The sequence below is a fragment of the Bufo bufo genome, chromosome 4, assembly GCF_905171765.1.
Source record: "Bufo bufo chromosome 4, aBufBuf1.1, whole genome shotgun sequence".
Lineage (NCBI taxonomy): Eukaryota > Metazoa > Chordata > Amphibia > Anura > Bufonidae > Bufo > Bufo bufo.
The window spans coordinates 474,608,401-474,631,223 of NC_053392.1; the positions used below are offsets into that span (position 1 = coordinate 474,608,401).

Consider the following 22,823-nt stretch of genomic DNA (forward strand, 5'->3'; position numbering starts at 1 on the left):
CCGCTTGCCTCCGCACGGCCAGGCGGACACCCGAACGCTGCAAGCAGCGTTCAGGTGTCCGCCTGCTGAGCGGAGGCTGAACGCTGCCAGACTGATGCATTCTGAGCGGATCCGCATCCACTCAGAATGCATTGGTAGCTGGACGGATGCGTTCGGGGCCGCTTGTGAGACTCTTCAAACGGAGCTCACAAGCGGAGCCCCGAACGCTAGTGTGAAAGTAGCCTTACTTTCAATTTATTTCCAGCCTAAAGGTATCCTTATTCATATTCATGCTGCATTCATTCATGTATTACGGCAATCTCCCCTTTCTTTTCCCCACATAGGTTTACACGCACTGACTTACAGTTGGTTGCTGAGGGATCTCAGATTCTTGCCGGCCGTGGCGTCCCACGTGTCACTCGGCATGGAGCGATCTTACCTCAGATATGTTGTTCTATTAGTTCGCGTGCGCTGGGGAAGTGGGGTCAGCTGGGTGCCGTGATTGTTTGTGGACCGTGCAACGGTGATGTTTGGCAGGTACCATCCTTTCGTATTTCCCGCCAGGAAAAGTGCTTGACCACTGAGGAAGGGACCAGTGAGGGTCCCGAAACGCGTTTGGTGTAGGAAGACACCCCAGACTCTCTATGTAGCAAAAGACCTGGAACTCACAAATATATTGGAGCGCTCGGCAACTTTTCCTGGCGGGAAATACGAAAGGATGGTACCTGCCAAACATCACGGCTGCACAGTCCACAAACAATCACGGCACCCAGCTGACCCCACTTCCCCCTGCGCACACAAACTAACAGAACAACATATCTGAGGTAAGATCGCTCCAAGCCGAGTGACACGTGGGACGCCACGGCCGGCAAGAACCTGAGATCCCTCAGCAACCAACTGTACGTTAGTGCGTATAAACCTATGCGGGGAAAAGAAAGGGGAGATTGCCGTAATACATGAATGAATGCAGCGTGAATATGAATAAGGATACCTTTAGGCTGGAAATAAATTGAAAGTAAGGAGGATCTTTGGACATAAATCTAACTTATTGTGAATATTTCACTTTGGACATTCTCAATGCTCTCTCTATATATTTAAAAAAAAAAAAAAAAAAGGGCCACCAAAGGGGCATAAGAACGGACATGATTATAGCCACTAAAGCGGAATGTGCCATTAAAGGATGAACTGAGGCTTTTTAATATATGTGATATCAGTGTCGCACAAATAGACACAGTGAAAGCTATTATTGGCATTATAATTGTTTATATTCATATACATTACGGTTATTAAATTTTTTAGTGCAAGCTTTTTACCGTCAGCTTTATACCATCGGCATTATAATTGTGTACATATATATTATCTCCTTTTATTATTTTTATTGTGTTTTGAACTGCGGTCTCCACTTTAATTGAATGCATTTTGGAGTGATCTTATTTTTTATATTATATTATATATATTTTTAGCTGGATTAATAAAGAATATTTTAGAATATACGTTCCAGTGTGACTCCAGAGAGAGTGCCAATCATTTACCGAATATAATCCAATATAGTACATCTTCCATGTACTTTATCATTTAGCTATAACAGCCGGCCTACATTCAGTGCGCTGCCTGTGCTGTTCACAGTGCGCCCTGCGCTGATGAATGGCAGGAATAGACTAAGGCATATTGGTACAACATAGACTTTTTCCATGGTGCAGGTGCCCACAGAGAGGGCTCTGGTGCCGCAGGTTCCCTACCACGGCCCTAGACAACTTAAGGGTACTTGCCCACGGGTGCTGGTTTACTAGCAGAAAATCTGCACAGATTTCACCAAAACTGCACCAAAAAGCGCATGTATCTCACTCTTCCATTGAAAAGGGTAAAATCCGCACCAAAATTGCACAATTGACATGCTGCAGATTTCAAAATTTGCACAGCAGGTCAATTTCCGCACAGAAGAAAAAAGCAAAGTGTACATGAGATCTGTCTAATCTCATACACTTTTCTGGTACTGTATCACACTGTGGTTTTTCCGCATGAAAATCTGTGCGCTAAATCCTCACAAAATCCACAACATGTGCAGGTAGCCTAAAGGTGTGCCAGATTTATCATCCAGCAGCAGACACGGTTTCACCTTTTCTTTTTTGCTATTAATATTTAGGTTCTGTTCACATTAGTGTCATGGTCACATTCTTAAATGGGTTTTGTGGAACTTTTATATTTATGGTCTATTCTCAAGAACACCCAGCACCCTTGCTCCAGCACTGGAAATAGGCACAGGATCCTCACAGCTCTGTCCATTGTGTAGTGGATGATTGCTTCAGCCCAGCTCTCACTGAAGTGAATATGAGCAAGCTCCGTCTACTACATGATGAACAGAGTTGTGTAATTCTGATGCTCAAGCTAGTCCCGAGGAGCTGATCATCATATAGCATAGGGTATGGGGTGTCAAACCCTTAGGCCCCTTTCACACGGGCGAGTATTCCGCGCGGTAAGCGATGCGTGAGTTGAACGCATTGCACCCGCACTGAATCCCGACCCATTCATTTCTATGGGGCTGTTCACATGAGCGGTGATTTTCACGCATCACTTGTGCGTTGCGTGAAAATCGCAGCATGCTCTATATTCAGTTTTTCACGCAACGCAGGCCCCATAGAAGTGAATGGGGTTGCGTGAAAATCGCAAGCATCCGCAAGCAAGTGCGGATGCGGTGCGATTTTCACGCACGGTTGCTAGGAGACGATCGGGATGGAGACCCGATCATTATTATTTTCCCTTCTAACATGGTTATAAGGGAAAATAATAGCATTCTGAATACAGAATGCATAGTAAAATAGCGCTGGAGGGGTTAAAAAATAAAATAAAAAATTTAACTCACCTTAATCCACTTGATCACACAGCCCGGCATCTTCTTCTGTCTTCATCTTAACTGTGTGGAGGAACAGGACCTGTGGTGACGTCACTCCGGTCATCACATGGTCCATCACATGATCCATCACCATGGTAAAAGATCATGTGATGACCGGAGTGACGTCACCACAGGTCCTGTTCCTCCACACAGCTAAGATGAAGACAGAAGGAGATGCCGGGCTGTGCGATCAAGTGGATTAAGGTGAGTTAAATTATTAAAAAAAAAAATTTTAACCCCTCCAGTGCTATTTTACTATGCATTCTGTATTCAGAATGCTATTATTTTCCCTTATAACCATGTTATAAGAGAAAATAATATAATCTACAGAACACCGATCCCAAGCCCGAACTTCTGTGAAGAAGTTCAGGTTTGGGTACTGTGGCGAAACCAACCTCGCCACTGGGTTTTGGAGAGGCCTGGCTGCTGGCCTCTTGCCCCAGGATTATGGGCCATATACTAACTTTTAAACCCCTGAACCTATTCAAGTGAATTTTGGATAGGTTTGTCCCCAAGTTATACTGTTTAAATTGATGTAAGTTATATGTATGGCCAATGTAAACTCACAAAGTTGAAACAAGTTATAATAAGTGTAACTTGTCAGCTTGGGAGGAAAATGCTGGGTGTGTTTCTATTGTGCCATTGTCCCATTGTGTGTTTAAATGGTGATGTCTGTCCTGTTGTTCTCACATGTGTATTAATGACTTCTCTTTGTCTTTAGAGATAATTGGATTACGCCTCGGGTGTCTCCAGGGCAGAGAGGAGGAAACCATGATGCATTGTGGGGATGTGTTGTCTCTGTGTATCCTACAGTGATGTCCCAGTCTTCCTTCTGGTCCCCTAGGGGCGTGTACTTACATTGTATGTGTTGTAACATATTGATTGGCTGTATTTCAAACCCCTGTGGGCGGACCTGTATTTGAAAAGACTGTAATAAAAACCAGGCTGGGTGTACCAGCACCTCAGACCACTGCTTGACCCTCAACACGGAGCCTTGTCTCGTTATTGGGGGGATCCGCTGTATGCTGTTAGGGACTGATTGCTAGGAGTGTAAGCTGATTCCTGTTCGTCTGCTAGCAGCTATTAGTGAGGTTCCAGTTTGGAGTGCTACTTTGTATCCAGTTCGGGACATTGGTGTTCTGCAGTAGCTGGGCCTGTCTCTCAGAAAGGGGCACATCGCCTAAACGGATTTTAACCCCTTGTCTGCTGAAACGGTCCGTTACAGGTACCAAACATGTGCGATTTTTCTCACGTGCATTACAATGTTTTGCACTGTAAAATCACGCGTGTTTCGAAACGCACCCGCACATTTTCCCGCAACGCCCGTGTGAAAGAGGCCTTACTGATCTGATGTTGATGGCTTATCCTAAGGATCCATCAATATAAAAAAAAACAAAAAAAAATGGAAACCTTATTAATAGAACCATAACCATGACAACTATGATAGATTCCATAAGGAGAATAGCCATTTATTTATTTTTTCTTACAAGATTGGCACCGCAGACTACACTATTCTTGCTGTCAAAGTTGTGAAAACTCAACAGGAAGAAGAACGATGGAAATGTCAACGCAACATTAGACATTTATTTTCTTTCTTTCCTGGCTGATTGTGCTCTATTTACCTCATTCCTGCTGCTTTACTTCCATGTAATCCTTTCACAAGGTAAATGCAGTGATTGCTCGTAGTATCTGGCTTACCATGGTCATGTGGACCTACATCTGCCTCTGCTATGTCACATTGCGGAAATGTAAATTATTTTTTTCAGCACATCTTACCTAGTTCAGGCTTTAATTCTGTAGGTAGGCTTAACTTCCTTGACATCTTTGCTGAAAGATAAAAAAGAAAATGTAATCTTCTTAAAACCAGGTTATGTATTTTAATTCAACTAGAATAATTGATTCGATCAGTGTTCATGCACTGACTTCTTAGGTTGATAGATGGAACAGAAATCATTATGGAAATGAAGATTGGATGGTTTGATTGCAGTACATCGGATTACAAAATCTTAACATAAATGTGGAATATAGCAACTCACATGATAACACAATCAATATAATCACATAAAGCAAATATCCAGAACAACTACATGCTGACAGCAGACTTGCAGGTTAATTTCCAAATACAAATGTTAAGTGAACAATACATAATCTTTCAGGCATTACGGGGTTTTTTCCGGAAATAAATTATTGATGACCCGTCCTCAAAAAAGCTCATAAATAAATTATTGGTGGGGGGGCACCCCTGCCCATCAGCTGCATCCTCTTCATGGTACACCAAGCAATGTACGCTGTAGTTGCTCAAAGGCTATGTGCCAGGTGGATGTGATGTCACAGCCCTAGTTAGAGAGCTGCATGCTCACTGACCATGGGGTTGCCAGGAGTCATACCCCCATGATCCGATATTGATGACCTATTTTGAGGATAAGACAACACCTTTAAAGAACTTCCAACATAATCTTGTACAACAACACTGCAAGTGTACAGTATAATGGAAGAAATATTTGCAATGATCAGAATACAATTAAGTTAATTCATTGATTGTGAAGGCTGCGACTGTACTAGTACAGTCAAGAAATACATGCAGTCATTTTATTTAATAAAATAGTTCTTGAAAAAGTGCAGAACCCATTTCATCATCAGATTTTTACCGATGCAAAATTACGAACATATTGTAGAGACCTGGTTGGCTACATCACTCATTTTTGTTCTTACATCAATATTAGTTTAAATATCTGAAGGGTGCATTTACACCAACAGATTATCTGACAGATTCTCTGACCAATCATTGGTCAGATGGCCATTTGCACAAACCGATCTATTGGTCTGATTGGACAGAAATTGGTCAGATAATCTGTTGGTGCAAATTTACCAAAAGCTAAGGCTACTTTCACACTTGCGGCAGTGTGATCCGGCGGGCAGTTCCGTCGTCAGAACTGCCCGCCGATCTTGGATGTGACTGAAAGCATTTGAGAGACGCATCCGGATGCGGATCCGTCTCACAAATGGATTGCAAGAACGGATCTGTCTCTCCGCTTGTCATGCGGACAGACGGATCCGTCTTGTATCTTTTTTTCACATTTTTACCGGTCTGCGCATGCACAGACTGGAAGGACTAAACCGCATGCTGCGGTTTTATCTTTTGCCTGATCAGTCAAAACGACTGAACTGAATGGATTGCTCTCCATTCAGAATGCATGGGGATATGCCTGATCAGTTCTTTTCCGGTATTGAGCCTCTGTGACGGAACTCTATGCCGGAAAAGAAAAACGCTAGTGTGAAAGTACCCTAAGCTCCCACATGACCTAAGGCTCAGATGTCTTTCACTGAATGATGTCAGAGAACAGATAAGGGAGAAAAAAAAGTACTCTTTCTCCAGCTTCTGAGCTATAAAGCTAACCATACACATTTGTCTAAAGTCTACCAAAACAGCAGATTTCAACCAAAAAGATTGTTCATTGGAAGAAATTTACCAACAATTATTTTAGCGGACTGATAACAGACTGCCATCATCCAAAAAGAAGTCAGGGAGAGAGTTTGCAGAAAGATCATTTGGCCTTCGATTGCTGTCGATAGCCAGATGAAACAACTGTAAAAGCCAACCTCGCCACTAGTGTTGAGCGAACTTCTGTTTTCACGTTTGGCGTACAATGTTCAGGTTATCTAAGAATTCTGTTATGGATTCCGCTACAACGGACCATAAGTTATAGTCCGTGGTAGCGGTATCCATAACAAAATTCTTAGATAACCCGAACCTTGTACACCGAACTTGAAAACAGAAGTTCGTCCAACACTACTCGTCACAAATGTGTCCACATAACAACTGTTCTCCAGATGACTGTTCAACAGTTGATCAGTCATCAACCTACTTCTATCTGATGTGTATGGTCACCTTAATACCACAGACCAAATTTAAAATAAAGTTGCCTATTACAAAATAGCAGGCAGACTGAAGGCGCATGTAGACACAGAGCAAGCAGGCAATTATTAAAAGGGAATGTTCCATCCCAAAAACCGCCTGCTCGTCAGTGGAGGTGAAGAGCTGCATTTACATGCAATAATCACCTCCACTGTGTGGGGATGAGCGATGGCTACACCATCATCTGCTATCCAGAAATGACCATTTAGTGTGCTGCATGAAAGATCATCATTTCACCCGAGCGTTTCGCTCGTTCATCGGGTGCTCTGCAGTACAATTACACAGGCAGATTGTTGAATGAGTGTTTGTAGTAACGTATGTTCTCGATAATCTGCCCGGCAATTCTGCGGTGTAAATCCGCCATAACCTAGATCTGTGGATCAGTGACAAAACCAGGCATAAGGCTGACTACAAACAATGATCTGTAAATGACACGGATCTTTTAAAAATACTGTACAAATAAATGTTGGCTCATGAAAACAGTGATTTATCTCAGCTTTTATGTTGAAATAGGATTTCTTACGCGCCTGTGGATTATAGATTATTAGGCCTGTCCAGCAGATTTTCTTCTAAAAATGATTTAGTACTTGCGTGTTGCCCTTGTTTTCTGCTACACTAGGAAATGGCCATAAACAGTAATATATTTTACCTGCCTGTCTCATTATAGACTCCTGCCTACGTGTATAAGCACAAGCCCATCTCACACCAAGCTGGCAGTAAGTGTATGGAACACTGGTTTCCACTGTAGCAAGGGCTGAATGATAATGAGCTGCAAGCGGCTAAACCACAAATGAGAGAGAGAATATTATCAGGTATTAGGCAAATACGCCACAAAAAAGAGGATCTAAAAGTGTTAAGAAGGCATTTTTATTGATATATATTCTTCTTCCATATCTCCTAATTGTCCATTCTTGTTGTTTAAGGAGAATATGTCACCATGCAAAAAGACTCTGAGCTCAAGAGACCTCAGGGCTGTTTTTCAAGGTGATGTAAAGTAATCTTTAATGGGGTTGGAACTCCATATCCTCTGCATAACTGTAGAAGTGAAGTGCACTGATTTGCATAATTTATAATGACAAATTTAGAAAGTGTTTCCTACTTCTACTTACTTTTTCTCCTTCCTGCTCTGTTAGTATTTTCCCTCAACTCTCATCTCATTCAGGCCCTACAGCCTTTTTCTTTCCAGTCCTCCTCTTTCCTTGGCTTGACATCACCAGTACATCTTTTCACTTCATAAGGTTATATTAAGCAACAAACATACCTTGTCGTTTTTGTACCCATATTCATTGACTATAATGTGAATACTGGTACAGTAATACTGCGTTTATCATTACAAGATCAAATAGTCGCAGACTTACCGATAATGAAACTATACCTAAATGCTTCCGCAGAGGTTTCAGCCGTTACTATGTCATATATCGTACTATTATTTAGTGGCTTATTGCTACAGCATGTTATAAAGACTTACAATGTCGAGTTTCTTTGACTGATATGTACTTTACCTTAGCATACAGGGGAAACTCTGGATGAGGAAATATCTGGACAATACTTAAAAATCATTAACCAGCTAATCATAGAGTAAAATTTTTAGAACGAATAATTGAACAGCCATATTAATGTTAGTTCAGGAACACACATTTTCTGTGCTATTACATACAGTATTTCCTGTACCCATGAATAAACTATAGGAGGAAGGAAACCCCCTGCTCTATGACACATAAATAAAGCCAACACCCGAGTACTAAGCTCCAGTCACCTTATAGCTGGTTAGATAGCATGGTTCAGCAGACAAATACAACTAATCGTGTCATCATTTTTTATGATAAACTTTTCTACTATATGTCACTTTATGTGTATGTTGTTTGTCAGAGCAGGTTGTATTTGGTGAACCTTGCTATTTCCCAGACAACCCCAAATTCAATTAACCAGGAAAGTATTTACTCTGGAAAAATGAAATATTTTTCCCAAGATTTAATTTATTTTTTGTTAATTTTGTCCCCAAACCCCGAAACAGAAGCAGCAAAGTGATTACATTGTGTACCAATCAAAGAAGAGATTGTTTTACCCTTGCCCTTGTGGTTAGTTGCTTATAGAGCAAGACACGACAACAGGATGACAGGAGAATTGTGTCTGTCCTACCTATATCAGTGGCTACCGCCCTGGAAATCTTTCTGCCCTTGCTCTTCACTGCAAATAACATGTCAATACAAGATGTCAGTGTCTAGTATCAGGACGGCTGAAACTGAATAAAGCTGAGGAATTATGAACAGAAATACTGTACCCTTTTCTATAAATAATTTCATTGCCTGTTCATCATCAGAAGATGTGGGAGAGCCACAACCTATACAAGTGAAGATAAAATTTAATGCACACATATAGCACAGAATCAAGCTAAACATACAATTGGCGCCATGGTGGTTATAGAAAAGCAAGGTTAGTAACTGCTGGTAATCAACACACTGAAGGCCTAAAGTCAATTAAATTTCTAAATGGCACACAGAATTAGAAAAAGCTTTGAGATTACAGTTAAGCAAGTTACACATGTATACACCCTTTGCCTCATGTAAAATAGATCAGCTATTCACACATTTTATAAAGCAAACAAACAAGCCGTTCCAAAAGGACTCCATAATGACACCTAGTTATAGCAGGTCACCAAAAGAATTGAACCATATTTTATGCTTCTTACTGTAGAGAATGTAAGACAGGATTCTGCTACTAAGGAATCAACTAAACACATTATAGCAGCATTCCTTTATAATAAAAGTCATGACATGTTGTCTTGGGACACAGATATTAATATCAGCTAGTACATGGGCTTGTCAGATTCCCACATTATTTATGCAGACTTTTCAGTCCAGCATCGTCCAATTTAAGAAAATCAAGATGAACAATTTCTCGTGTTCACACAAAATGCATTATTCCTGGAGACTAAGACTAATCTTTCATACATACATACATACACACACACACACACACACACACACACACACACACTGCCCTGAAAAAGTAAAAAAAAAAAAAGTACTCATGTTCTTTTCCACATTTTTTTACATTTAGCAAGTCTGTGTGAAGTGAAAAGAAAATTGTAAATGTTTTTCAAAATTCTTAATAAATAAAAAGCGGAAAAGTGTGGCGTGCATTTGTATTTAGCCCCCTATACCCTTAGATAAAATCCAGTGTGACCAATTGCCTTCAGAAGTCACCTAATTAGTAAATAGAGTTCACCTGAGTGTAATTTATTCTCAGTGTAACCACAGGCTGTTCTGGGAGGTTTAATAGTGAACATTAGTGATCAAACAGGATAAAGAATACCAAGGAACACACCAGACAGGTCAGGAATAAAGTTGTGGAGAAGTGTTAAGCAGGGTCAGGTTTAAAAAAAAAATATCCCAAGCTCTGAATATCTTATGGAGCACTGTTCAATCCATCATCAGAAAATGGAAGGAGTATGGAACAACTGCAAACTTACCAAGACATGGCGTACACCTAAACTGACAGCTCAGGCAAGGAGAGCACCAAGTAAAGAAGCTGCCAAAGGGCCAATGGTCACTCTGGAGGAGCTGTAAAGATCCACAGCATAGGTGGGAGAATCTGTCAACAGGACAACTATTAGTTGTGTACTCCACAAGTCTGTCCTTTATGGACGAGTGGCATGAAGAAAGTAATTTCTGAAAGCAAGCCATAAGAAGCCAAAAACCATGTAAGGGACACAAACATGTGGAAGAAGGTGCTCTGGTCTTATGACACCAAGGTTAAACTTTTTGGTCTAAATGTAAAACACTATGTGTTACGGACAGGGTGGATAAAAAAAATCTATGATTTAAAAAAATAAAAAAAATCGGAATTTTTTTTAAAATTTAAATCAGATTTATTTTTATATAAAATGCTTTTTGAGGAAAATATATTACCATCCAAAGGTTATTCCATCCATCAGGGATCTCCCTGCACTTACTATTATCCCTGGGCGCCGCTCCGTTCTCCCGGTATAGGCTCCGGTATCTTCATATGTTCGGCTCAACTGGGTGGAGCCTGCAAGCGTCTCCTTCTCCTAGGCTGTAGCGCTGGCCAATCGCAGCACTCAGCTCATAGCCTGAGAGGAAAAAAAACCTCTCAGGCTATGAGCTGAGAGCTGCGATTGGCCAGCGCTACAGCCTGGGAGAAGGAAACGCCGGCAGGCTCCACGCAGTTGAGCCGAACATATGAAGATACCGGAGCCTATACCGGGAGAACGGAGCGGCGCCCAGGGATAATAGTAAGTGCAGGGAGATCCCTGGGCGCAGCTCTCCATGTCTGTATGCTTAGTTTAGATTTTTTATTGTAGTGAAAGGTCCTCTTTAAATCAAATCCACCCTGGTTACGGACAACTAACACTGTGCATCACCCAAAACATACCATCTCCACCGTGAAACATGGTGGTGGCAACATCATGCTGTGGGGACTGTTTTCTTTAGGAGCGACAGGGAAGCTTGTCAGAGTTGATGGGAAGACAGATTGAGCTAAATGCAGGGCAATCCTGGAAGAAAACCTGGTAGAGGCTGCAAAAGACTTGAGACTGGGACTGAGGTTCACCTTCCAGCAGGACAAGGATTGTAAACATACAGTCAGAGCTACAATGGAATGGTTTGGATCAAAGGATGTTCATGTGTTAGAATGACCCAGTAAAAGTCTAGACCTAAATCCCATTGAGAATCTGTGGCAAGACTTGCTGTTTACAGACGCTCTCCATCCAATCTGACAGAGTTTGAGCTTTGATTTATTAAAACATTTGTAAACCATGTATCATTTTCTTTTTACTTCAAACATACTTGCTACTTTGTGTTGGTCTATCACATAAAATCCCAATAAAATACATTTAAGCTTGTGGGTGTAATGTAAAAAAATTTGGAAAAATACTTTTTCAAGGCACTGTGTATATATATGTGTGTGTGTGTATATATCTAATATATAAAGCTGAGTGTATGTGTGCATGTATGTATGTCCGCTAAAGGAATCCGTACCGTCGCATTTACAATCACAAAATTTGCACACAGGTACATCAGGTGTCCGGGAAGGTTTTAGACCAGGTCTCAGCTCTCTAAGACGTACCGTTCCTGAGATATTCCCAAAAAAATCATTAGCCAATAGAAGCTTGGTCACATTACCCTTATCAGCCAATAGAAGCTTGCAGGTCCTCCAGCCTCCACATACACAGTTTACTCCAGGTTTCCATAACAACCCAGCCATTTTTCTTCACTGCTGTAGGAGAGCTTTAAAGAAAATCTGTCACAAGGATAATTGAAGTAAAGCCATGGCCTAATAGCACTTAGTACCTTATTTCAACATGTGCCTTTGTTCCAGCAATAGATATTTTTATTCTCTAAAAATCCAGTTTATTTGGTATGAAAATGAACCAGTAAGGCGCCCAGAGGGGCGTCTCTCTTGCAGGAAGGAGCCCAGGAACGCCCCCTGCCACAATGTGTCCACCCTCAAAAGACTTAAAACACCGCCCCCAGGTCCCGCTAAGCCACGCCCCCTCTCACTCCTGAGCCGACGGGGATTTAAAAAATAAAGAAAAAAATTAACTTCTGTCAGCTGCAGGGGTGGGAGGGAGGATGACTTTCTCCCTGCTGCTGTCTTACAGTGAGCTGTTCAAAAGGAAATGCCCCCACTCCTCAGCCAACGGAGATAGAAAAAATGAAGTTAACCACCTCAGCCCCCAGTGCTTAAACACCCTGAAAGACCAGGCCACTTTTTACACTTCTGACCTACACTACTTTCACCATTTATTGCTCGGTCATGCAACTTACCACCCAAATGAATTTTACCTCCTTTCCTTCTCACTAATAGAGCTTTAATTTGGTGGTATTTCATTGCTGCTGACATTTTTACTTTTTTTGTTATTAATCGAAATTTAACGATTTTTTTGCAAAAAAATGACATTTTTCACTTTCAGTTGTAAAATTTTGCAAAAAAAACGAGATCCATATAGAAATTTTGCTCTAAATTTATTGTTCTACGTGTCTTTGATAAAAAAAAAATGTTTGGGTAAAAAAAAAATGTTTTGGGTAAAAGTTATAGCGTTTACAAACTATGGTACAAAAATGTGAATTTCCGCTTTTTGAAGCAGCTCTGACTTTCTGAGCACCTGTCATGTTTCCTGAGGTTCTACAATGCCCAGACAGTACAAATACCCCACAAATGACCCCATTTCGGAAAGTACACACCCTAAGGTATTCGCTGATGGGCATAGTGAGTTCATAGAACTTTTTATTTTTTGTCACAAGTTAGCGGAAAATGATGATTTTTTTTTTTTTTTTCCTTACAAAGTCTCATATTCCACTAACTTGTGACAAAAAATAAAAAGTTCTATGAACTCACTATGCCCATCAGCGAATACCTTGGGGTCTCTTCTTTCCAAAATGGGGTCACTTGTGGGGTAGTTATACTGCCCTGGCATTCTAGGGGCCCAAATGTGTGGTAAGGAGTTTGAAATCAAATTCTGTAAAAAATGACGAGTGAAATCCGAAAGGTGCTCTTTGGAATATGGGCCCCTTTGCCCACCTAGGCTGCAAAAAAGTGTCACACATCTGGTATCTCTGTATTCACGAGAAGTTGAGGAATGTGTTTTGGGGTGTCTTTTTACATATACCCATGCTGGGTGAGATAAATATCTTGGTCAAATGGCAACTTTGTATAAAAAAATGGGAAAAGTTGTCTTTTGCCAAGATATTTCTCTCACCCAGCATGGGTATATGTAAAATGACACCCCAAAACACATTCCCCAACTTCTCCTGAGTACGGAGATACCAGATGTGTGACACTTTTTTGCAGCCTAGGTGGGCAAAGGGGCCCATATTCCAAAGAGCACCTTTCGGATTTCACAGGTCATTTTTTACAGAATTTGATTTCAAACTCCTTACCACACATTTGGGCCCCTAGAATGCCAGGGCAGTATAACTACCCCACAAGTGACCCCATTTTGGAAAGAAGAGACCCCAAGGTATTCGCTGATGGGCATAGTGAGTTCATGGAAGTTTTTATTTTTTGTCACAAGTTAGTGGAATATGAGACTTTGTATGAAAAAAAAAAAAAAAAAAAAAAAATCTGCATTTTCCACTAACTTGTGACAAAAAATAAAAAATTCTAGGAACTCGCCATGCCCCTCACGGAATACCTTGGGGTGTCTTCTTTCCAAAATGGGGTCACTTGTGGGGTAGTTATACTGCCCTGGCATTTTCCAGGGGCCCTAATGTGTGGTAAGTAGGTAAATGACCTGTGAAATCCTAAAGGTGCTCTTTGGAATATGGGCCCCTTTGCCCACCTAGGCTGCAAAAAAGTGTCACACATGTGGTATCGCCGTATTCAGGAGAAGTTGGGGAATGTGTTTTGGGGTGTCATTTTACATATACCCTTGCTGGGTGAGAGAAATATCTTGGCAAAAGACAACTTTTCCCATTTTTTTATACAAAGTTGGCATTTGACCAAGATATTTATCTCACCCAGCATGGGTATATGTAAAATGACACCCCAAAACACATTCCCCAACTTCTCCTGAGTACGGCGATACCAGATGTGTGACACTTTTTTGCAGCCTAGATGCGCAAAGGTGCCCAAATTCCTTTTAGGAGGGCATTTTTAGACATTTGGATACCAGACTTCTTCTCACGCTTTGGGGCCCCTAGAATGCCAGGGCAGTATAAATACCCCACATGTGACCCCATTTTGGAAAGAAGACACCCCAAGGTATTCAATGAGGGGCATGGCGAGTTCATAGAAATTTTTTTTTTTTTGGCACAAGTTAGCGGAAATTGATATTTTTAATTTTTTTCTCACAAAGTCTCCCGTTCCGCTAACTTGGGACAAAAATTTCAATCTTTCATGGACTCAATATCCCCCTCACGGAATACCTGGGGGTGTCTTCTTTCCGAAATGGGGTCACATGTGGGGTATTTATACTGCCCTGGCATTCTAGGGGCCCTAAAGCGTGAGAAGAAGTCTGGAATATAAATGTCTAAAAAATTTTACGCATTTGGATTCCGTGAGGTATGAGATGAGTTATGTGAGATATGGTGAGTTCATGTGAGATTTTATTTTTTGACACAAGTTAGTGGAATATGAGACTTTGTAAGAAAAAAAAAATAATAATTCCGCTAACTTGGGCCAAAAAAATGTCTGAATGGAGCCTTACAGGGGGGTGATCAATGACAGGGGGGGGTGATCAATGACAGGGGGAGTGATCAATGACAGGGGGGTAATCAATGACAGGGGGGTGATCAATGACAGGGGGGTGATCAATGACAGGGGGGTGATCAGGGAGTCTATATGGGGTGATCACCACAGTCATTGATCATGCCCCTGTAAGGCTTCATTCAGACGTCCGGATGCGTTTTGCGGATCCGATCCATCTATCAGTGCATCCGTAAAAATCATGCGGACATCTGAATGGAGCTTTACAGGGGGGTAATCAATGACAGGGGGGTGATCAGGGAGTCTATATGGGGTGATCACCACAGTCATTGATCATGCCCCTGTAAGGCTTCATTCAGACGTCCGGATGCGTTTTGCGGATCCGATCCATCTATCAGTGCATCCGTAAAAATCATGCGGACATCTGAATGGAGCTTTACAGGGGGGTAATCAATGACAGGGGGGTGATCAGGGAGTCTATATGGGGTGATTACCACAGTCATTGATCATGCCCCTGTAAGGCTTCATTCAGACGTCCGGATGCGTTTTGCGGATCCGATCCATCTATCAGTGCATCCGTAAAAATCATGCGGACATCTGAATGGAGCTTTACAGGGGGGTAATCAATGACAGGGGGGTGATCAGGGAGTCTATATGGGGTGATCACCACAGTCATTGATCATGCCCCTGTAAGGCTTCATTCAGACGTCCGGATGCGTTTTGCGGATCCGATCCATCTATCAGTGCATCCGTAAAAATCATGCGGACATCTGAATGGAGCTTTACAGGGGGGTAATCAATGACAGGGGGGTGATCAGGGAGTCTATATGGGGTGATCACCACAGTCATTGATCACGCCCGTGTAAGGCTTCATTCAGACGTCCGGATGCGTTTTGCGGATCCGATCCATCTATCAGTGGATCCGTAAAAATCATGCGGACGTCTGAATGGAGCTTTACAGGGGGTTGATCAATGACAGGGGGGTAATATATACACACACACTTTTGTGTACTTTGTCCCATGTATATACCTTCTCTGCACTAACATGTCACAATAAAGACTATTGCTGCTGATGGGCATGGAGTCTCATGGAGTCTATTTCTACTTTTTGGATGGCACATGTAAACTACATTGCCTTGATTGCACGACCACTGAAGTGATAAGCAGCTCAGACAGACCTGCATGTCCTGAGGTGTCTTCAGAGTGAGTGCTGTTTTCAATTGAATCTGGAGCATTCTCAATCTCGGCCATCTTTATGTTGATTCCCACCATCATTATGACTTCAGTGGGTAAAAAGCATATAAAACTGTGGACAGCATTAACTAAGCGGTGGACATTTGTGCCTTCCATTGCTGGGGTCCTGGGTTCAATCTGACCAAAGACTGGAGTTTGTATGTTCTTGCCATGTTTGTGTGGGTTTCCTACCACACTGAAAAAACATACAGATGGATTAATTGGTATTCTACAAAATTGGCAGTAGTGTTTGTGAAATTAGATTGAGAGTCCCCTATGGGACTTATGTGAATGGTGACATTTTGTTTACAGTGCTACATAATATGGTTGTGCCATATAAAAAAGGGTAATAAACTATGGGAGACATTAATCATGCTATTTATGCCACTATTGTGGTGTTTAAAAAGTTACAATTTATGTAGCACGCCATTTTTGCAGCATAACTTGTGACTTTTCCTCCTTCTCAATACTTTTCTAAATTGGTGAGAAAAGGGAGCATAGTGAGGGCAGGAGGTGGCGCGGCCAGCAGGGCTGGTATGTCTATCTCCATTCACGTCAATTTTCTGGTGTGAATGAAGACAGAAAGCTAGGACAGCTAGGAGGCTGCGGTACATTTTAGCCTATCGCATGACCTGCAGGAGGATGCAGCAAATATCTGCCGAGGCCTGTGCCACAGCATCCTCCAGCTGTTCAGGGGGAATCAAGACTGCAGATGAAGATGCTGGTCTTGATAAATGTCCCCCTATATATGTAAACACTGAGTGGGACATGCCAGTCTTAGCGCCAAAGTTATATAGAGACAGAGGCCTCTACATGAGTTTGGCGCTTCCTCCGGCAGGGCGTGCGACAGACTTAAATCTACACCAGATTTAAGCCATTTTTCACACAAAAAACTGGTGTACAAAATGATAAACGAACCAGGCCTGCCTGCCCGCCTGGATCCCCGCCCACATCACGCCCCCCTATTCTCACCATTTTGGAAAAGTGGCGTGAGTGAGGGAAAAAGTCACATATTTTGCTGCAAAATGGCGTGCCACAATCTGCAACTTTATTACACCACTATTGGTGTACATCTGTTAAAAGATGTCCCCGGACAGTTTTTTTTTTTAACATGAGGATCTGCACCAATGGTTCAGAAACAGAAAACCGTTCTACAAACATTTTCAATAAAGGTTTCTTTAGAAAAATCCCACATGCTAATGTTTTGAAAGAATCTAGTGACACAGAAGAGCATGTCTTTCTGAGTAGCATTTCCCCTCTCAAACATTCTGACAATGAAAAATAAAGTCATAACGTTTGCAGTATGTTAACCACTGGATATCTTACCCTGCCACCGACCTGCATCGCTTCTGTGCAATTCTCTGCCCTCTGTCTCGTTTTGCCCATGTGAAGTAGGTCACAGTGGCCACCACTGATTCCACGACATGGCCATGTGAAATAATGTCACACAATCATTTGGGTCCCAATACTAAAACACAATAGTTGCTTTCTGTCATGAAAGGGGCTGTGCCAGTATAGGCATTTGCCCCTCATGGTGTCAATTGAGACTTATATATATTAGGTTGTCTTGGTGGATTTGTCTCTCTCCCCCTATGCCCCCTTCTTTCCCTCCTTTTCCCGCCATTATTTCTCCTCAGGTGAATCAAAGGTCAGCCGGCAACTAAAGGTGATTGGCAAGAAATGGTCGCTGACCGGTTGCTGGGCAAAGGGCTAATTTTAGCTGAAGTTATGGATTGGTCAAGTGCAAGTTTCGGCGGGAAGAGAAGGTGTATTTATGGAGGATACTCACCATTGGGAGCTCTGTCAGCGGCTGGAAAAAGAAGAGGAAAGATCATGACCCGCCCGCCCTCCCAATGTTTTTAGTCGCGGTCTTTGAAAAGGGGGGAGTGTAAAAGGGGGGGGGGGGATTAGTCGCTCAGCCTTACTGGGTGGACTCTGGATGAGTAGTGCACTAATGGACTTGAGTTAATATTGGAAAAGTTTAATGGCTTAATAATTTATGGAATGTTATTATTTATGGTTACCCACCCCCCCTCCCCCCAGTTAATAAAGACCGCGGCCATTTTTTATCCACAATGGTAGTTGTGTTTTATTTATTATATTATAAGGTAAAATTGTCGAATATGGCACCATGTATTTAGCATACTTAGTCACAGGAAGCTGATCATTTCAGCTCCTGATCACCTAAAAAGCACTGGGATGACACAGATTCCATTAGAGAAAAGGGGGCAAAACAGTAAATTGGCCGAACTGTGGCTCCTCCATTTTATGGAATAAACCACTTTAGCGATATGCCATTACTTTATAAGATAAGAACACCCCTTCAACCACTTTATATTTCAGTATACAAAGTATTGTTAAGCCTCATCCCTTTTGCGACAAACTGGTTTTGTTAAAAAATGTTTTCATACTTTTACCTCCTAACGTGGTTTTCTGAATGGGCTGGCCATTTTTATCAGTAGTGAAAATAGTGGTTTAGCAGAAAAAAAATATATGCCAGCTTTACTGTACCGGATAAACATTCAACTTTCTCTGTAGCGGTTATAGTGTACTATTAGGCTACTTTTACATTAGTGGCAGCTTTCTCCGGCAGGCTGTTCCGGCGGTTTTATTTATTAGCTGATGGGAAGACTCTTGCAGTAAGGCCTCATGCATACAGCCGTTGTTTTGGTCCGCATCCGAGCCGTCGTTTTAAAGGTTCGGATGCGGAACCCATTCACTTCAATGGGGCCGCAAAAGATGCGGACAGCACTCCGTGTGCTGTCCGCATCCGCTGCTCCGTTCCGTGGCCCTGCAAAAAAAAAAGTAACATGCGCTTTGCGGACAAGTAACATGCGCTTTGCGGACAAGAATAGGCAGTTATATGTAAAGGCTGTTCGTGCTGTTCCGCAAATTCTGTAACGCGCTCAGACGCCATCCGTGTTTTGCGCATCCGCGATTTGCGGACCACAAAACACGCCACGGTCGTGTGCATGCGGCCTAAAGGAAATGTGCACCTGCCCGCTATAGGTAAATAAAGGCAGAAAACAGCAGAGGACTGGGATAAGTAAGGCTACTTTCACATTAGCAGCAGCCTTCTCCAGCGGGTGAACAACCTGCCGGAACCGTGCTGCCAAGGTCTGTTCTGGCCCCATTCACTATAATGGGGGCGGGGTGGAGGTCCAGCAGCAGCACGGCAGACATGTCGACAGGTGGCCGGAATAAAACTACGACATGAATGGGGCCGGAGCCAACTTCCGGCGTCACACATGAACTAGCGGCAGCACAGATTCGGCAGGTTGTTCACCCGCCGGAGAAGGCTGCTGCTAATGTGAAAGTAGCCTTAGTTATAGATCCTACCTTATGGCTATCCCAGTCCTCTGCTGTTTTCTGCCTTTATTTACCTATAGCGGGCAGGTGCACATTTCCTTTACTGCAAGAGTCTTCCCATCAGCAATAAATAAAATTGTCAATGTGCAACGAATAACTATGCAAATTTGAAAGACTACGATATTTGATTTTACCAGGCAATTGGAACCAGATTTTAAGTCACCTAAACGTCCTTTTAAAACGGTCAAGGATCGGGAGAGTTATAGGGGATGTGCGTTCGTACAAAGGCTCATTCCTGATAACTGCCCTATGTAAATGTGCTGCAGATCATCTAATCATCGGGTGATCGTATTTTTTATGCAACACATAAATTCATTGCTTGCCGGCCGCAGATTGTCCTGTGTAAACAAGGATGTGCTACCAGCAAACAACTAATCTGTAAGGAGGCGAGCAATCGCAGTACTGATCACTCTTCCCCATACAGAGAAGATGAACGCAGCAACCACCTCCACTCCTGATAAGGCAATTATTGGGAACATTCAGTTTGTTACTTATAACCTGCCACCATGAAATGCAGTGCACTCTGCAGGCAGCATGTTATAGAGCAGGAGGAGCTGAGCAGATTGACATCATTTGTAAGAAAACCCTGTAATCTATACATTTAAGTCTCTGCTTTTTCTGTACATAGGAGCTGTCTTATCACTCTATATAACAGACTCTAGAACTGGTGTACGTTGTGTGGATGGGTAAGAAGTCGCAGATTCGACCACAAATCCCCTATGCGTCCGAATCTGCGACAGATATGTGCCACTATTTGGCGTTAACTTTCTCTACATAATAAATGCTATTTGCTGAAGTGACAAAACCCCTTTAAGTAAGGTCAAAGCTGGGGCAATGCCCTTAATGCAGCAGGAGGGTAAAGGCTACTTTCTTGCAGGGCCGACTACAGGATATAAATGATTATATTAAATGAGAAGGCAGGTCCTGATGTGACTACTGGAGAAAAAGGGGGACATTCTAAGCAGCAGGGACTTGCACATGAACGTGTGCACCCCGTGGTCGTTCTGCGGCCTGCAAGATGTGAAGATGTGGGCCGCAATGCACGAACACAATCTATGGGGCAGCGGATCGTGGACTCATTCACTTTAATGGGTCCGCGATCCGGCCGTTCCGTAAAAAGATAGAACATATCCTATCTTTTTGCGGAACGGAAGTACGGGACGAAATCCCACGGAAGCACTCCGTAGTGCTTCCATAGGGTTCCGTTCCGTGCTTCCGTTCCGCATCTCCGGATTTGTGGATCCATTCAAGTGAATGGGTCCGCATCCGTGATGCGGAATGCCCACAGAACGGCACCCGTGTATTTCGGATCCGCAAATGCGGTCCGCAATACGGCAACGGGAAGCACACGTTCGTGGGCAGGGGGCCTTATGCTTTTGTGCAGTGACCCGCATCTACTATGCTTTTACCTGGAATAAAGCTACTATTGGAATAGGAATTGGTGAGTGCCGCTTTTCTTCTACTGTCTTGTTTGTAATAACTGTGTGGCATGTTTGGAGTGAGTAAAGATAGTAAACATTACACTAACCAATTGATTGATCACATTTAAAAAGTGCACATGGCAAGCTTGATAGAGTGAGAAATGCATTTCAACTTTTATTTATTTATATAGCACATTTAATTGCAATGTTGTTGCCCAAAGTGCTTCACAGTTACATTAAAACATACATTTATAAAAACATTAGCAGCCGATTTGTGTAGATGGGCTTAAAAATGAGGGAGTGGTGGCAGTTTAGAAATCATGTCCTGATTTTTTAGCTCACACTCTAGCCTTTGTCACTCTGCTGGCTGCTCACACACCTAGGTTCCTATGGCAACTCACTCGACAGCAAGGGCAGAAAAGAGCGGTTAAAGGGAACCTGTCACCTGGATTTTGGGTATAGAGCTGAGGACATGGGCTGCTAGATGGCCGCTAGCACATCCGCAATACCCAGTCCCCATAGCTCTGTGTGCTTTTATTGTGTAAAAAAAACCCGATTTGATACATATGCAAATTAACCTGAGATGAGTCCTGTCCCTGACTCATCTCAGGTTAATTTGCATATGTTTCAAATCGTTTTTTTTACACAATAAAAGCACACAGAGCTATGGGGACTGGGTATTGCGGATGTGCTAGCAGCCATCTACCAACCCATGTCCTCAGCTCTTTACACAAAATCCCGGTGACAGGTTCCCTTTAAAAACAAACTGCTCCAACTTGCTCACTTCACTGGCGGTTGCCATCTTCAAACGGTTGTAGTTTAAAAATTATAAATCCTACAGCGAAGAGCTTTATATTGTGAGAATCACAAGACCCAGACCCACATTTTGATGCATAGTCTCTAAAATATTAAAAATGAAGGCACAGTCGCAGTTTAGAAATTGCCCTATAAATTTGAAGTGGCTAGAGTGGAGTTTCAATGAATGTCAATGGGAGGTGTGAGATGCAAACAAATGGTCATATTGTGAAAACTATCAGGACTATGGCTTAGCCGTGGACATTTTTAGTGGCAGCAGGGATTGCTGAACATTTTGATATAAGATTTGTGTAGGTGGGCTTGAAAATGAGGGAGTTGTGGCAGTTTAGAAATCATGTCCTGATTTTTCAGCTCACACTCTAGTGGGAACATTCCGCTATTCATTCCCATGAGACCAATTTCGCCCAAAAACGCATATATTTCGTGAACCATTCGGCGAAACGTTCCACAAAGTAATAGCACACCAATCAGGAACAATCCGCACGTTTCGGTATATTACTGTCTATGTAGTGTAAAAACTGTTGGAGGAGTTAGGGTGGTAGATTTGGCTATAATAATAAGAATATATATGTGAGATAACAGTAAGTGGTCTTGCCATGCAAGAACACTTGATTACCTCACTGCTGTCGCCAATCAGCGCCTCCGTTTACAAATTGTATTATTCAACAACCTGCAGACTTTTTTTTACAAATATCTGGCTGGTCAGGTAAAGCAAAAGTCACAGTTCTAGACTCTAAAGAGCGAAAAAGTATTTTCCCTTTAAGTATTAAAATACTGCCATTCCCTTTATGTAACACCTTATAAAACAGACTTAAGATGTAGGATCTTTATGAACATACAGAAATACAATAGCATTAAGTTTCTACATAACAGTATATAGGCTTCCTAAAAGTCTTCTTCATAGTATGCAGTTAAAGGGGATGTCTGAGATAATAAAAAATGACTGGCTGCAGTCATCACCTGTCATGTACATGAATGTTTGTAGACATAGAATAAACAGGCGGCACTCATCACTGAAATCATCAATCTT

The 22,823-nt window shown here is 42.3% G+C and overlaps 1 protein-coding gene across 2 annotated transcripts in view; it reads right to left on the reverse strand.

Moving 5' to 3' along the window:
* Nucleotides 1–22,823, reverse strand: part of STXBP5 (syntaxin binding protein 5) — a 427,346-nt gene that overhangs the window by 38,329 nt on the left and 366,194 nt on the right. Inside the window, exons 20-22 of one of the 2 annotated variants that reach the window (XM_040429504.1) lie at nt 9,067–9,126; nt 8,925–8,972; nt 4,646–4,696 (exon numbers count right to left, since the gene is read on the reverse strand). In XM_040429504.1, coding sequence (XP_040285438.1) covers nt 4,646–4,696; nt 8,925–8,972; nt 9,067–9,126 — 159 coding nt within the window. The remainder of the gene's footprint in view (nt 1–4,645; nt 4,697–8,924; nt 8,973–9,066; nt 9,127–22,823) is intronic. The other variant, XM_040429505.1, reaches the window with a different exon arrangement.